Consider the following 15,813-nt stretch of genomic DNA (forward strand, 5'->3'; position numbering starts at 1 on the left):
TTGTATAAAAAGTGTGACTCAAACAGAGCTGACAGCCTCTGAGAATATTACAGACGACTACTTCACAGTTTCACATCAGCTTCTCTAATATTTCTGTTTATGGAGAGACGTAAAGCAATCGAAACCCTTTAATGTCATTCTGCAGGGAGCAGATGAAAGGTAGACGGAGGCAGCAGACACGTTATGTGGAGGTTAATGGGTCTAATAGAAGGGACGGACGGGCTCTATAGAAGTAAAGATAAACGTGTGTAGGCGTATCGGTGACTATCTGATGTTGGTGCTATCTTTGGACAGCTTCAGGTTTGTGGTCTCTGTATTTCTGTATCTACATGTCACACTTCTACCCGACCTTTGGTTAATGCTGGACGTTTTCTTCTCTGCCTGTCTGTTTTCACAGAGTTGATCCTGTCAGATATCTCTGACCGGTTCGATAAGAGGCACTGAAACCAGACTATTCTTGTTTTACCGAAAACAGCCTTCTCCACAGCTGCCACAGAAACAGCAACACTGCAACTAAAAATTACAACAATGCTTTCATGGGTTCCTCTTATTGTCAAAGAAATGAAGCTACTTGTAAAGATAAACCAGGTCAAGATGCTGATGATCAATCAAACAAACGTTATTTCAAGACACTTACCAGAAACATTAGCGGGTCTAGACCCGTTAATTTTAATAAAACCCAACATCAAGACAAGACAAGGAGTCTGATCTCATCTTAACACACCATGAGTAAAGAGCTTTGCAACGAAGAGGAACAACTTCCCTTTAACAGGCAGAAACCTCGTACAGAACCAGACTCATGTTAGACAGACACAGAGGCGTAGCTACAATTAGGCAAACACAGGCAGTTGCCTGGGGCCCCAAGATTCCCAGGGGCCCCCAAACTATCTCTTAAAAACTGGTTTATGAAGTTCTCTTCAATTGAAAGCATTTCTTTTTTCTAAATCTTACTTCACATTCGCTCCTTTTCGAGCATGTAGTTATGTAACACATGCAGGTTGTTGCTGCAGTCTTCGTTTTTCTTTTAAGTTTAGTATGCATGTGTTTGTTTATGGTGACGACCTATTTCTGTTTTGTTTCTTTTTTTTTTGCATGTTCGAAATAAAAAATTCATTCATTCATTCATTCATACATGCTTCAAAATACATCAAAAGGCTTAATGTGTAATGATGGACACTGTCACTTTATCGATAGGTATCATAGGAAACCTAGTTTATTGTCAATGCACCCTTTTGATGTATCTATTGTAAGACAATCAGACCTTTTACGTGCTTGCGGACCACATAAAATGGCATGGCGGGCCACATTTGGCCAGCAGGACTTGAGTTTGACACGTGCCCTAGGTACGACGTGCAGACCAGCTGAATTCGCAGTGACCTAGATGGATGCCATTGAGAGCTTTGTAAGTCAGAGGAAGAATTTTAAACTCAATTCTTGATTTTATTTTTATACTTTTTAACAATCTGTGCAGCATCCATTGGTGTCCATTCCCAAACTGCAGGGGGCGGTGTATCACAAATGTACGTCTACCAGAGTACTAAACAAGAGTTGAAGAAGTTTGTATTTCTTTACAACATGACATATCTGTCCTGGAGATTTTTCCAGGTTCTTTTAACCAATTCCTCTTCTGTGCCAAGAGTGGCCGCAATTTCACGCCATGAATTATTTACCACTCGGTTACCACGGTGATCTCTGTGTGAAGAGTCATACAGATGCCTGTTTTTCTGCACTTCGACAACTAGGAGATCCCAGTGTTCCCCCATCTTGTCCGTGCTTCTCTGTCTGGCAGGTTAGAAATTTTCGGGAGTGTGTGGTGCAGAAATTTTGCGTGAAAGGGACATAACATAAACCAGCGTTTATTAGGACAGCCGGATAAAAGAGAGTCGCAGTAGTCCAGCCTAAAAGAAACCAAAGCATGGACTAGTTTCTCAGATGTGTCTGATTTTCTTGATATTACGAAGATGATAAAATGCCGTCCTTGAGACCTGTTGGTTGTTCCTGACAGTGGCACTGGAATTGACTTTTCACAGATGATGCTCTGCTGTTAACACCAAACTAGCTCACAGATATGAGAAAACCCCCGAAACTCAAACAATGTCATCTCCACCCACCGGCCCCAACCGCTCCAACCGCTCACTGTGAATTTCCCGACTTTTAACCAGTTTAGCTCTGACACGGCCTCTCCCTGACTTAGTCTGAAGCTTCCTCCAGAGTATTCTCACCAGGAGCTCGCTTGAATCAAGCTGAAATGTGGAAAGGCCTCGAGTGATTTCTGTGTGTGAAGTTCCCACACAGACGTGTCGACAGGTTGCTCGTTTCATCAGACGAAAAGGGGAAAATTAGTGACACAACGTCAACACAACAGAGCTGTAAGACGAGCCTGGTTTCCTCTGGTCTGTGACTCTGAAGATCAACAGCGTCTCATTTTAGTTTCGCGTGGGCAAACTCATTCAGCTTCTAAGTGTCTCATTCACTCATTTTATTTCCCTGAACCAGCTCATAAATGTGAAGATAAATGTGTTACCCAGGAGGCTTTTCTCAGACAGAAGGAGGTGGATGGTTTCCAGCTTCCTCTGGTTTTAATCTCAGGCAGCTTCAGGGATTAAGAATAATTTAGTACGAATTCTGTTCAGGATTTTCTCTCAGGTTTCCTGGTTTTTGGAGAGCGTCTCGTCCTGCGTAGGTGTTCAAACCTTTCAGATTTGTGTCACAAGGACTGCACTTCAGTTCCTGTAGCTGCCCAACTTCAGCTCTTCACTTCCTCCTCACCAACGCGCACTTCCTCTTTCTGTTCTCACTCTCTTCTGCTTGCTGATTATTCTCAGCGATCTCTGACCCGTGTGTGAAATGCCACACGTCTTTGTGCTCTGCTGCGAGCGTGCAGCCAGCGAAGACAATCACAGGAAAGAGACAGTTTGTGAGAAAGAGAAATGGTCCAACAGATGATTTTTTTCTCTTCCTCCCAGCATCCAAAACTGTGTAAGAACAAACCAGGAGACTAAACTAATTTAATCTGATTAAATAAAGAAATGGGTTTCACTTCCAGTCTCGTAGACAGTAAAACCAACAGTTTTTAGAACCAAATGGAAAAATGCAAAATACTTTTTGAAATAAAACAATATTTTTAGTCCCGAGAAACAGGAAGCCGTGATATTCAGGTCAAAAAATACAGAACTCACGAGCCGAGTGGAGTCAAGAGGGTGTTGCTGCCGTTTGAGACACACTCAGCAGGAGCAGAGAGAGGTCACCTCAGCACCGTTTGGAAAAGATGAAGTCAAAATGTCTAAATTAACCTTTAAGGTTCATGTGGCCTCAATTTCCCAGAATGCATCAGCACATCTGGTCTTAAACCAGCCCTGGCTTCCAGTGACAGCTCTAATCAAATTCAAAGCTCTTCTTCTGGGGTCCCTCATCTAGACGCCTGGTGCTCCCAGCCCAGGGCGGCTCCAAATCTCTAGCCAGACTCTTCTCCTCTGTTGTTCCCAAATGGTGAATGAATTACCTAACTCTATACGATCCACAGAGTCCCTTTCTACTTTAAGAGATGTCTGAAAACTCTGAGAATTGTAATTTAAAAAATTGTAACAAAGTGGTTTGTAAGGAACGTTAAATAGCTTCTCTTTATCATGAAGTCCTGACAGGCTGCTCTAGATACTCTAAGGTTTTTGGTTTGTTTATTATCGTGGGTTGAATTTTGTATCGTAAAAAAAAAATCTACCACAAAATAATCCCTATGAACACTTTTTATTCTTTCACTTAACACTTGCCTTTAAAAACCAGTAAATACATTTTGTTTATTAATATTCCTGAAACGACACAAAAGCGAAACAAGATAAGAAAGGGAACAACTTCAGTCTATGTCAGTTTGTTTTGCTTCGCTATACTTTTAGAAGATGAAACACGAGCCGAACAACAACCAACGGTTATAACGCACAACGCTAAGATGAACGATACGATGAACAGACCAATGAATGAGAAGAAGTGTGAAATATTTCTAATTAAGGGGGACGTTTTCTAACTAACGGATCAGAAATCAGCTGACTGTCACGCCCCATCAATCTCTATCAGCTGTGACATTTGAAGATGGAGTTTGGGTTGAACAAGAAGGTTAGCTTTGGCTCTTTGACCTTTGTAGAAACAGAGAAACTTCTGTATTTCAGTTTACGGAAATCTTATCAAGTGTTTTGTCTAATTTTTAGTGGAAAATATCTTTATCAACATGTTGTTTAAAGATAAAAATGAGGTCTGAATCACTTTTTTTGGCAGACTTTTGTACTTGTTAAAAGTGATCCAGCCCTCATTTTTCACTTTCAAGTTGAATGTGTCTCATATTAAGTATGAAAAGACAATTTTTACTTAAAATGAGACAAAAACACTTGATAAGATTTCAGTTTTTTGTAGGGTAGAAGAGAAAGTGGAAAGAATGGCCTGGTCAAATTCTCTCCAGAGACAAAAGGATCGTTGTGGACGTAAATCTTGAATGCGGAAGTCCAATGGCGTCATGTAGCGGGTGGTCCCTGACGTTGTAAGGTTGAATGAGGGGGTGGAATGGAGGGAGACTGATTATTTCTTGTTGTACATGTGAGGATTAACACAGTTTAATTTAATGGGTAAAGACGCTGACTCGTGAAGTCTCGGTGTGAACTTGAGTCGACCCCTGTCCCAAACCGAAGGAGCTGTTTTCAAAGTTTTATATAAAAACCAAACACTTGAAAGGTCTGGCCTTGTTCCTGTTCTCCTGACTCTCAACCCCCTCAGAGAGCAGAGAGGCCTCTCTGTCTGCTGCTCCAGTTAGTCTCATTAAAACAGAGGAGCTGTGTTCAGACCGGGGCTTAAGGGCAGACCGGATGTGGAGTTTATGGTACACACCAAAGTCCGGTCATATAGAGGAGTCAACAGATCCAGCAGGACTGCATTGGTAGACTCTGAGAGAGTGATGCCTGCTGGGTATTTTCTAAGGGTTGGCTGTAACATGCAGATCATGCTCTTTATCTCTCTGATCTTTCACACCACCCACGTGTTCCCTCTCGTCTTTGTTTCATGTTTTGTTGCTTCCCTCCATTTTTCACTCTTCTATGCTTCGATTGTTCTGCAGCTTCCCTTCCTTTTTTATCTTTTCTCTGCTGTCTCAGCGATCAGCAGACGCTGTGAGTCGCAACTTTCCATTCTCACACGCGCCGGTTAAATTCAGCGCTAGCTAACGCAGGCTGTGCGGTGAGGAGTAAATATAGACGAATTCAAGAGACAGAAAAAGCTGTGACCACCTCGTGTGTGTGCTTTTCTGAGACCTGTTCAGTTTAAAGACTCAGATCAGGAAGGTGAGATGTGAATATGAAAGCACTTCCTTTCCAGGCATGCTCACTGTTGTGTCACCACGAGGACATCGCCGCCGTCATCCATCCACAGCTTCAACGGCTGCTGAGGAGCTTCAGAGGAGGACGAGGCGCCTTTGCAGGAGGAGGGCCCTGGGAGGGAGTGGAGGCGGTGGTGGAGGAGGAGGAGAAGGGTAAGGGAGCCACAGTGGCCCTGACCCGGCTGTTGGCTCCCAGGTGGCGACTCTGGGCCTGTGGCTGAGATGGAAACCAGTCAGAATAAAGAGTTCTCACACGTTTTAAGACTTACTCAGCTCTACTTTCAGACTAGGGACGTGCTACTTTGTTTTTTTGGTGTTCCAATATTTTTTTTTTCAGAAAAACAGGATTTCTACAGCATCCAGAGGGATGTTTCAACTGGAGTTTCCAAAGGCCTAAATCTGAAACCTGCAGACTGAAGGGGGTTAGGTATCTTCCATATTTTGATCAGACTGAACTGTACCGATATGAAAATTTTGGCTGATACCGATATATGGTATTAATATTGATGTTATGGCTGATAACCATTATTTACCTATATTAACATTGGTTAAAAAAACAAAAAAACAAAAAAACAATCTAAGATGAAGTGTCGAGGTAGTTCACACAGAAAGAGTGGTGTGTTGGTGAGAAAAGACGACCATGGAAAAAGGCCGGCAGCTAATGAGTAAATATCGGCCCACTTTAACATATCTGATATGTTAAAAAATGGCCAACATCGGCCGTTGTTCCCGGTGGCGGTGGCTTGGACTCGCCATCACCTCTGAAGCCTTCATCTTCCACAAAGCTTAAAGGGAGCTCACCTCCAGTTATTACTGAGCTGATTTTGTCTGCTCTGGTTTCGTCACATCAACGTGCTAACAGGGCTAGCACCTGGTGTGATGTGAAACTGCCCGTCTCCGTGCTTTGAGCTCAAGGTAGTTATTCTATGGTGTACAAGTTTAACACCACATATCTGTCTCTGCACATTAGCTTCATGGTTTTTGTCAAAGTCTTTCTAGTCATCACTTTTCTTGACTGACATCTCTCAGGTGGTGCAGACGGTTCTGGAGGTGGTGTACTAACGTGTATGTAGAGAGCTGCTGTAGCTGCTATAAAACAGGTGTTAAAGCTGAAATCTGGTTCCGAGTGCTTAAGCCTGGGCCGATAACAAATTTTGCTGGACAATATATATTGTTCCACAATTATTGACGATAAACAATATTATTGACATTACTATTTTCAAACCAATACAATAAACTTTTAATTCTCATGGTTATTTTTTACTATAGTAATTAGAATGTCAATAGCTTTCCAATACCCCCCCCCCCCCCCCCAAAAAAAACAAAAAAAAAAACAAACAAACAAAAAAAAAAAATAATAATAATAGTAATACTAATAAAAAAAAAGACTTTCAGTCAAAAATTGCACTTAAATAAAAAATCTGTATCAAAGTCCAGCATTTCTTTTACTGGTGTAGCAAACTCATCAGCTTTATCCCAAACTACAAAAACAAACATGCATGCACATGGCGATATACTGAGGCCAGAAAATGACCGAGTTCATTTCATTTATTGTACGGTTAATTGATTTACTGACCATCGTCCCAGGCCTAAGTGTGCTGAAGCCGTGGCCGGAGAAGTCAGAGAAGTTTGTATCCCATTAATTATTTTCCTACCTAGTATCTTCAGTTCAAGTTATGTCGCCTAAAGCATGATTGGACAAGTGCCCGGATAACGAAATGTTACTGGGATAATGGGGTTAACGGCGAGTACTTGATTACCCATCCCTAATCCAAACTCTCCCTAGGAGTGCTGCCTAACATTGCAGAACCAAACTTTAATTCATTCACTGCCATTGATGTCTAAAAACGCCAACTCGATAGCAACCATTTACTGTGTCTATAGAAGTAAATCATGTTTTTCAGAAGGGTGGGGGGTGGGGTCTGATGGAGCTTGCCAATCATTATCCGGCTCATAAACTACTGTGGGTGAGAGCGGTGTGCTCTTTGGATGAGAGCTCAGCATGGATATGAGGAGCAGATGTGACATGACAGAGGCATAGAGAGACGCTTCAAGTCGGAAAAGTTCCACCTAAGGATGTGCTGTGGTAGTTCAGAGAGAAAGAGACATTGTTGAGCTACTTGGAAATACTTTAGTCTTTCCGATTCTCCGAAGATTAGCACCACTGATTCAGGTTTCTGTGTTTTCTGGTCAGACACAGGAGTTTGATAAAGGGAAAGGAGACAATGCTTTGGCACTAACAGTAAAAAAATAATGAAGAGCAAACAGTTAAGTTCCTGTAAAGTGAGTCAGAAAGACAGAGCAGAGCAACATTTCCTCTGTGTTCTGCAGCTTTGATGAACTATTTGCATGTCAGCAGCCTTATCAACCCTGATAAGTCAGTCTGCCAACAGCTTCAAACCCACAGTCACAGTCAGACACTGACTCTTTCAACATAGGCCAACACATAAACACGTTTTAGAGTTTCCTCTACCTGCACCGAATCTGTTACATCACTGACTCGAGGGAGAAACGTTTCATTTACAGCGATTTTGAGCTGAATATTCTGTGAGAAGCACAAACATTTCACTGGTTTTCCTCACTGAGGTAATCTTATCTTTTCAACATGTCTACATAACAGAAGAATGAAGGCCAAGCTGTCGATGGACGTCACGTCTAACCCCTTTCACAAGACTTTCTACCTTAATGTTATCTTTACCAGGCTATATGCTACAATCCTTACGTCAATCAAAACCCTTTAATACCTTTTTACAACCTAAGATGTTGAACGACCACTGAATATGACATCATCAAACATAACCTAGAATGTTGAGGGGCCGCTTAAACGTCAACAGTTTTGGGGCAAAATGCAAAAGTTTGGTCGTGTTTTGGCCTAGCATTTACATAGAGTTTGTGTTTTAGCTGACCTAAACGCAAACTTTTGAAAACAGCCTCCAGAATGAAATTTTTTTGAAACATTGCTGACACCGTTGCTTTGTACACAGTAAGCCCGCGTCTTCCGTGGAAACGCTGACGTCACACGGCACCATTATATCGACTGTCACAAAGTTTTGAAACGGCCTCCAGAATGAAATATTTCTGAAGCATTGCTGAAACCATTGCCGTGTATACAGTAAGCCAGCGTTTCAGTGGAAACTGACGTCACACAGTACCATTGTAATGGTTGTCACAAACTTTTACAAAAAAAAGGCCTCCAGAATGAAATTTTTCTGAAACATTGCTGACACCATTGCCATGTAAACAGTAAGCCCGGCATTTTCAGTGGAAACGCTGACATCACATGATACCGTTGTTATGATTGATTTAAACGTTTAAAAACGGCCTCCAGAATGGAATTTTTCTGAAACATTGCTGACACCATTACTTTGTAAACAGTAAGCCAGCGTTTTCAGTGGAAACTGATGTCGCACAGTACCATTGTTACGATTGTTGCAAACTTTTGAAAAAGGCCTCCACAATGAAAATTATCTGAAACATTGCTGACATCATTGCTGTGTAGACAGTCAACTAGTGTTTTCAGTGGAAACACTGACGTCACATGGTACCGCTGTTACAATTGTAGTAAATCTTTGAAACAACCTCCAGAATTGAATTTTTCTGAAACATTGCTGACACCGTTGCCGTGCAAACAGTAAATTAGCGTTTTCAGTGGAAACGCTGAAGTCACATGGTACCTTTGAAACAATTGTCGCAAGCTTTTGAAAACGGCCTCCAGAATGGAATTTTTCTGAAACATTGCTGACACCATTACTTTGTAAACAGTAAGCTTACTGCAGTTACAGCATACTTACTACAGTGTTTTCAGTCCCTCAGCGTTTCTGTGTAAGTGTGCAGATTTTTTACACTGCGTTTTAGCGTTTTCAGACAAAATGTCGTGTAAATGGGGCCTGAGACTTCAGGATCTAGAGAAGGATTTCCTGATGAGTTGCCAAGGTATGCTAAAACCCCCATTTAAAGTAAACTGAACTATAACTAACACAAACGTTGACAGATAGAGTCTCAATCTGAATGGGACACCTCAAAGTCTTAAATAAAATATCACCTTTCAAAAAATAATACCTCTTAAACCCCATTTAACACTTTTAATGGCCTTAAATTTGGCATTTTTGACACCCTGTTTATTGTATTATTCTGTTTGATGTATTCTTATTGTAATGTTTAAACTTTCTTGTTTGTTGCTGTAACTGTAAATTTCCCTGTTGTTGGACTAATTAAGGATTATTTTATTTTAATCGAAGTTTGTTCTTGTCATGAAACCCTAATATTGAATTTAATCAATGTTAATAAATTATAAATAGTTAACAGTTCGTAAATTATACATATATTAAGGTTAAACCAGCTTCACCCCAAGTAAAAAAAGCACTTTGAAATTGTGTTGATAGTTTTTAATAGTGTCAGAAACTTTGAGCACTTCCTCCTTTAAGAAAGTGTTTGAATGAGTTTCTCTTGCCTCCAAACAGTTTATGTTTGTATGCACCACTGACTGTCCTCTGCTTCTTATTGATAAAGATCATTTTGTTGGTCGTGTTGATCTGATCGTGCAGTGAATATCACACAGTGACTGCTGCCATCTACTGAGTCAACACAATGTTTACATCAGGAGGAAGCTGCATATTTAAAGCATAACTAATCTCCTTTAATCTCTCTCAGATTTTTAATCACTGCTCTCCCTTCAGGTTGTTAAATTACTCTAAACATGTTTGTGTTTTCTTTTCTAGCTGCACATGATTTCTTCTGCACTCTGTTCAAAGGTTGTTACCTGCCGTGAAGCTCTTTTCCCTGCGTTTTTAGGGCCCTCTGGTGGTTGAGACTGGTCCCTGTGAGGAGCAGCTGGCTGCAGCCTGGAATCAACCATCATCATCATCATCATCAAATTAATCCTTTTTTATTTCTACGTATGTGTAATTATCACAATATGCTCTCTGACCTGTAAGGATATCTTGGCTGTGAGAGGAGACCTCGACACTTCAGATACTGGTACAGGTTACTGCTCAGAGACAGAGGGTTAAAAAGCAGCTCCTCCTCCAGCTGACTGACACAACCCTGACAAAGAAACAACGTTTTTATGAAGGTGTGAAATCCTTTTTTCACCAGCAGTCATGTGACAGTCTCACAATGTGGTTTTAAAAATATCACTGATCAGAGGTTAGCGTACCTGTAGGAGCTCTAACGCATCAGGCGTAGGCTCCTGAGCAGGTACGAGCTGTGAACAGGGCAGCAGCAGCTCTCTGGAGACCACAGGCTTCAGAAGGAGAGCCAGGGAGGAGGATGGCTGGAGGATGTAGTGAGAACACACACCTGTGTTGATAAAACAGACACAGAACATGAGCACATGAGTGTACTCTCAAGGCCTGATATGTTCACAGTATGAGTCACTCCTCACGCATGTATACCAGGGGTCTGCAACCTTTACTTTCATAAGAGCCGTTTTGCCTCAGCTCACCTGGATTAAATTCATTCAGGAGCCACAAAATCTACTTTATCTTCAAAACAAAGACGAAAAAGTGAAAATTGTACATATAGTATAACTCGTGAAAAAAATATTGAAACTAGGAGTTTTTTGTGTGTTGATAAAATGGTACATATGATGTCTTGTTTTTTTATATCTAATAAATTTGCAGATATAAAAAAACAATCAAAATAAATGTTTAATATCATACATTTCTTATATTTGCAAAATTTATTAAATTTCATCAAATTTAGCAAAATTAAAAAAAAAAAAATAAATAAAATGTAAGACAAAAATCCAAATTATGAAATTTTAAAATTTGCTAAATTGTCTGAATTTGCAATAAAAAGAAAAAAAATGCAAAAAATGGAATTCAAAGAATTAGCAAAAATTTTAGAAATTCAAAACATTTTGATTTTGTTTTTTATGAATTTAAAAATTTTTGATTTCATTTTTTTTTTAAATATTAAGCTTTATTGACAGATGTGATACATGATGTGATTTGGATTAACAAAATGTTAAGTCATGATTTCATTTAGTGTCGATGTCTTCAATCATCAATGCCCTCTGTAAGAAAAACAAATATTCTTTAATTCAATAATATTTTTTAAAGCTACAAGGAGCCACTGCAGAGGAGTCAAAGAGCCGCATCAGGCTCCAGAGCCACAGGTTGAAGACCCCTGATTTATACAAACACACACACACAGGGGACCACACACATGCTGACCTCCAGCTGTAGACCTCTGTGCGAGCTCCACCTGCAGCAGCAGGAACAAGTCACGACTCTGAAAGAAGAGATCACAACTCTTACTGCAAACAGCTTCACACCAGGCAGAGTAAAGGAGGATTCAACACATGGCTGCTTGCATCATGAGTTTGCACATCGAAGTCACATGACAGCACATACACTGAAATAAAGCACTGCAGCTGAGCAGTAATGGCGGCTTGTGTCAGAAAAACAACCATCAGACATTTCACATTTCCCTTTAAAAGGAGAAAAAACTCTAAAATCTGACAGATGGATGTAAAAATAATGTTTTTAGATGACTATCTTTGTTGTCAGAACCAGAAGTAAACCCAGTCACACACCTGCAGTGTGTGGCAAAGAGCGTGGAACAGGTTGTGGTTGGTCTCCATTTCATCCCAGTCCAGCTGCCAGCAGGTGGTGGGGCGGATCACCAGCGGCAGGCCGTACAGCACACTTTCACACACCCCATCTGCACGCAAGGCCCTGCAGCACAAACACACACACACACACACACTCACTGAACACTGGTGAATTCATAGAAAAGACCCTCAAATTTATTGTTTTTCTAAATTAATTTAAAATCCTTCCTCCTTGGCTCAGTGCCAGCAGCAGCCCACACCCACAACCTCTGACTGTGACTATGTGAACACACTTGCTAGCCCAGCAACCACCTGTAGCATCACATTTCTATGTGGGAGAGATTCAAGACCCATGCACCTGACTTGGCACGTTAGCACAAGCTAAGCTAATCACTGGTATATGACACATACCTGGTTAGCATGAAGCTAACTTATGCTGCTCTACAAGTTCCCGAAAGCGAAAGTTGAGCCAAGCTTCCCCCTCGTTTAGTAAAAAGCTTTACCTGTTCAACGTTTCATTTTATTTTGGTTGTATTTTTTTCACTCTGTGCTACATCCACTATATTAGCCGCTTGGGATAGCTTCCACTTGCTATCATCAACACGCAAAGTCATATGCACACTTGGCGCTCTATGATTGGCCGATGTAACCACGCCAACGCTATGCCTAGAAATGTCCTGAAACAACCAAAACATCAACATACAGGCTGAGGAAGGGGGCTTGGGGCAGACACAGACACTGACACATGTATAGAGACCTATAGGAGACGATTGAGCAGGATTAGTTTTGAATGTGAATTTCCAGTAGTCACTTTATTTTTGTGGATTGAGTGTCTTTATCTACTCTTGTTTTGTTTGCATATATTAATTTTATCAAGTATTACTCTCCGTCATGCTTCCATTTCTGGCTGCAGCCGGTAGCTGTTCAGTCCCACTAGGAGCATTTCCCAATTTCAGTAAGACCTTCTCATTTTGAGAAGATCAAAGCATGAATAAAAATTGAGTTTAAAATACAGCTGGAGAACAGTGCAATTTCATAACCAGCAAGAAATGGAAAAATCTTCATGGGGCTTTCATTTTAAATACAGTCCTCAGTGTTTTCCAGCAGAGCAGACAACTCCAGCTGAACAAAGGAGACTGTGATGTGACGGAAGAGTTTCATTTATGAAATATTCCATGTGTCCTTATCATCAGAAAGGAGTCATTCATAGACAGGCTGAACAGACTGGACACAAACAGGCGTAATGTACACGCACACATTAACATGCATGTACTGGGCTTATGCTTCACAAATCGAGGAATAAACAGAGGAACAGATCATTTCTAGGAAGAGCCCTGTGGAGTAAAACTAAACCAGTTCAGATCAGAGAAAGTGTTTGTGTCTTAGTGTAAATATATTTTTTGGCTGCTGGATTCTGTTGTCCAGTAATTCTGTTTAGTAATGAAGGGAAGTATGACATCCCAGGTTTTCATTGGTTTTTACAATGACCATATTTACATGGAGCCTGGTGTCTGGGAAACAGCTAAAACGGCACTAAACGTAGCTAAAAACGATCTTTTCTGAAAACTCCGGCCTGAGTAAAGACTTAACAAAACTCTAGCGTCATGGTTTCGCGTAGATGGGTTTTATGTCTACAAAACACTGCCAAATATAGGTTTGGCATGCCTCAAGCTTATCGGCGTGTGGACGAGAGTATTTTTAAAAATGAAGGGGGGTATTCGTTTTTGAAAATGCCCGGCTACTTGACAAGGCAACAAACCATCAAAAAGAGTTAAGGCAATGAGTAGAATCTATGAAAAGGATTAAAATATTGAAACAAAGATTAATTCATTGAAAAAGAAACAAGACAGTCAGGCCCTGCCTCCAAAGACCTGTAAATACACACCAAAGATTTCAAAATAAAACCCAGCCGTGCGTTACTTGTCTTGAGAAAAGTGTTTACAAGTCTATTAATGGCGTATTAATGTATCTGACTTTAACTCTTTCCCTTCAGCTCTCGCTCTTACTTGATTGCTCTGAGTCTCTGAGGCACTTGGCTCTGGTTGGCTGTTCCCTTCGTGTTGGGCCAGAAGTCCTGGGTGCTCTCTGTCTTCTCTCCCAGACCGGGGTTCAGGGGGATCAGGGCGGGGCTTATGAGGCATTCCTGCATGTCACACTTGACACACACTACACAGGTGACACACAAGAAAACAAAGACAGGTTTTTGACTAAATTCCAGATTTCAGATTTCTGGATTCATTTATTTAAGTCTGTGAAGCAGGGCAAGTATCACAGGAAAATACTTATTTATAAAAACCTAAAAAGCACTTGTACCTGGGATGGGACTGTCAGGAGGACTGGGCAGCAGGAGCTGGAGGTGCTCTCTGTCTCCTCCCTGCTCTTGAAGCCAAGCCTTCAACACCGCCTCTACTGCAAGCACACTGTTCTCCACCTGCTGCAGGTCGATCTCTGCCCCCAGCATCAGATAATCTGAAAACAGAATAGGAACCAAGGGTTGATACACTACATGCTTTCCTCTTGATTTACTTACAGTTCAACTGTTTCATTTAGCAGACGCTTTTGTCTAAAGTGACGTACGACACAAGCAAGAATTTAGACAGAAGGGAAAACCTAGTTAGTGCAAGAACAGTGCTACAAGTTATTCAGCTGCAGGTTCTGCCATTAGGTGCAGGATTTTATTTGTTTTTTTTAAACATACATACAAGGTAGTAAGTAAGTAAGTCAGCAAATCAGTGAGTAAGTATGTAAGTAAGTTAGAATATAAGAAAGAAAACAGACAGTAAAAGAGTAAGTACGCAAGTAAAGTTTGTGAGTAAGTGTGTCAGTCAGTAAAAAAGTATGTAAGAAAGAAAGTATGTAAGTAAGTAAGAAAGAAAGTAGGTACATGAGTGAGTAAGTAAGTAAGTAAGTATTAAGGAAAGCGAGTATGTGTTTAAGAAAGTAAATATGATAGAATTGAAGTAACTTAGAATATAAGTCAGTAAGTATGTAAGTAAGTGAGTTGGTAAATAAGTATGTAAGTAAGTATGCTAGTAAGTAAGCAAGAAAGTCAGTAAGTAAGTGAGTATGTAAACAAGTAAATAAATAAGTATGTGAGTAAGAAAAGAAGGATGTAGGGAAGTAAGTAAGCAAGTAGGTACATGCGTGAGTAAGTAAGTGACTAAGTATTAAGGAAAGTGAGTATGTGAGTAAGAAAGTTAATATGATAAGATGTAAGTAAGTTAGAATGTAGGTCAGCAAGAAAGTATGTAAGGAAGTGAGTGAGTAAACAAGCATGTTTGTTAGTATGTATGCAAGCAAGTAAGCAAGCAAGTGAATAAGTACGTGAGTTGGTAAATAAGTAAGCAAGTAAGTTAGCAAGAAAGTCAGTAAGTAAGTCAGTAGGTAAGTAAGCAAATAAATAAGTATGTGAGTAAGAAAGGGAGTATGTAAGTAAGTAAGTTAGCAAGTACGGTGCATGAGTGAGTAAGTAAGTGACTAAGTATTAAGGAAAGTGAGTATGTGAGTAAGAAAGTTAATATGATAGAATGTAAGTAAGTTAAATGTAAGTCAGTAAGAACGTACGTAAGCAAGCGAGTAAGTAAGTGAGTATGTTAGCAAATAAGGATGTAGATAAGTACGTAACTATGTGAGTATGTGACTAAGCAAGTAAGTAAGAATGTAAGTATGCAAGGGAGTATGTGAGCTAGTAAGTATTTTCAGTAAGAAAGTATTCAAGTAAGTTAGTAAATAAGTATGTGAATAAGTAAGTAAGTATGTAAGTGAGTATCTGAGCTAGAACGTAAGTACGTAAGTCATTAAGAAAGTTAGTAAGTATGTGAGTAGGCAAGTAAGCAGGTAAGTAGGTAAGTTAGTAAGTCAGAAAGTAAGTTAGTCAGTCAGTTAGTACGTATGTATTTAAATA

General features: G+C 40.3%; 1 protein-coding gene across 1 annotated transcript in view; it reads right to left on the bottom strand.

The window, feature by feature from the left end:
- Positions 1 to 4,402: 4,402 nt before the first annotated feature.
- The window catches only part of m1ap (meiosis 1 associated protein), a 31,206-nt gene continuing 19,795 nt past the window's right edge, over positions 4,403 to 15,813 (bottom strand). The window contains exons 5-12 of the mRNA XM_074699383.1: positions 14,223 to 14,378; positions 13,916 to 14,075; positions 11,892 to 12,033; positions 11,530 to 11,587; positions 10,509 to 10,651; positions 10,281 to 10,396; positions 10,113 to 10,194; positions 4,403 to 5,570 (exon numbers count right to left, since the gene is read on the bottom strand). Of these exons, the coding sequence (XP_074555484.1) occupies positions 5,409 to 5,570; positions 10,113 to 10,194; positions 10,281 to 10,396; positions 10,509 to 10,651; positions 11,530 to 11,587; positions 11,892 to 12,033; positions 13,916 to 14,075; positions 14,223 to 14,378 (1,019 nt within the window). The 3' untranslated portion in view covers positions 4,403 to 5,408. The remainder of the gene's footprint in view (positions 5,571 to 10,112; positions 10,195 to 10,280; positions 10,397 to 10,508; positions 10,652 to 11,529; positions 11,588 to 11,891; positions 12,034 to 13,915; positions 14,076 to 14,222; positions 14,379 to 15,813) is intronic.

Source organism: Halichoeres trimaculatus, unplaced genomic scaffold (assembly GCF_033239565.1).
Source record: "Halichoeres trimaculatus isolate MK-OKI-2021-1 unplaced genomic scaffold, fHalTri1.1 fHalTri1_scaffold_22, whole genome shotgun sequence".
In the NCBI taxonomy this organism is placed as follows: domain Eukaryota; kingdom Metazoa; phylum Chordata; class Actinopteri; order Labriformes; family Labridae; genus Halichoeres; species Halichoeres trimaculatus.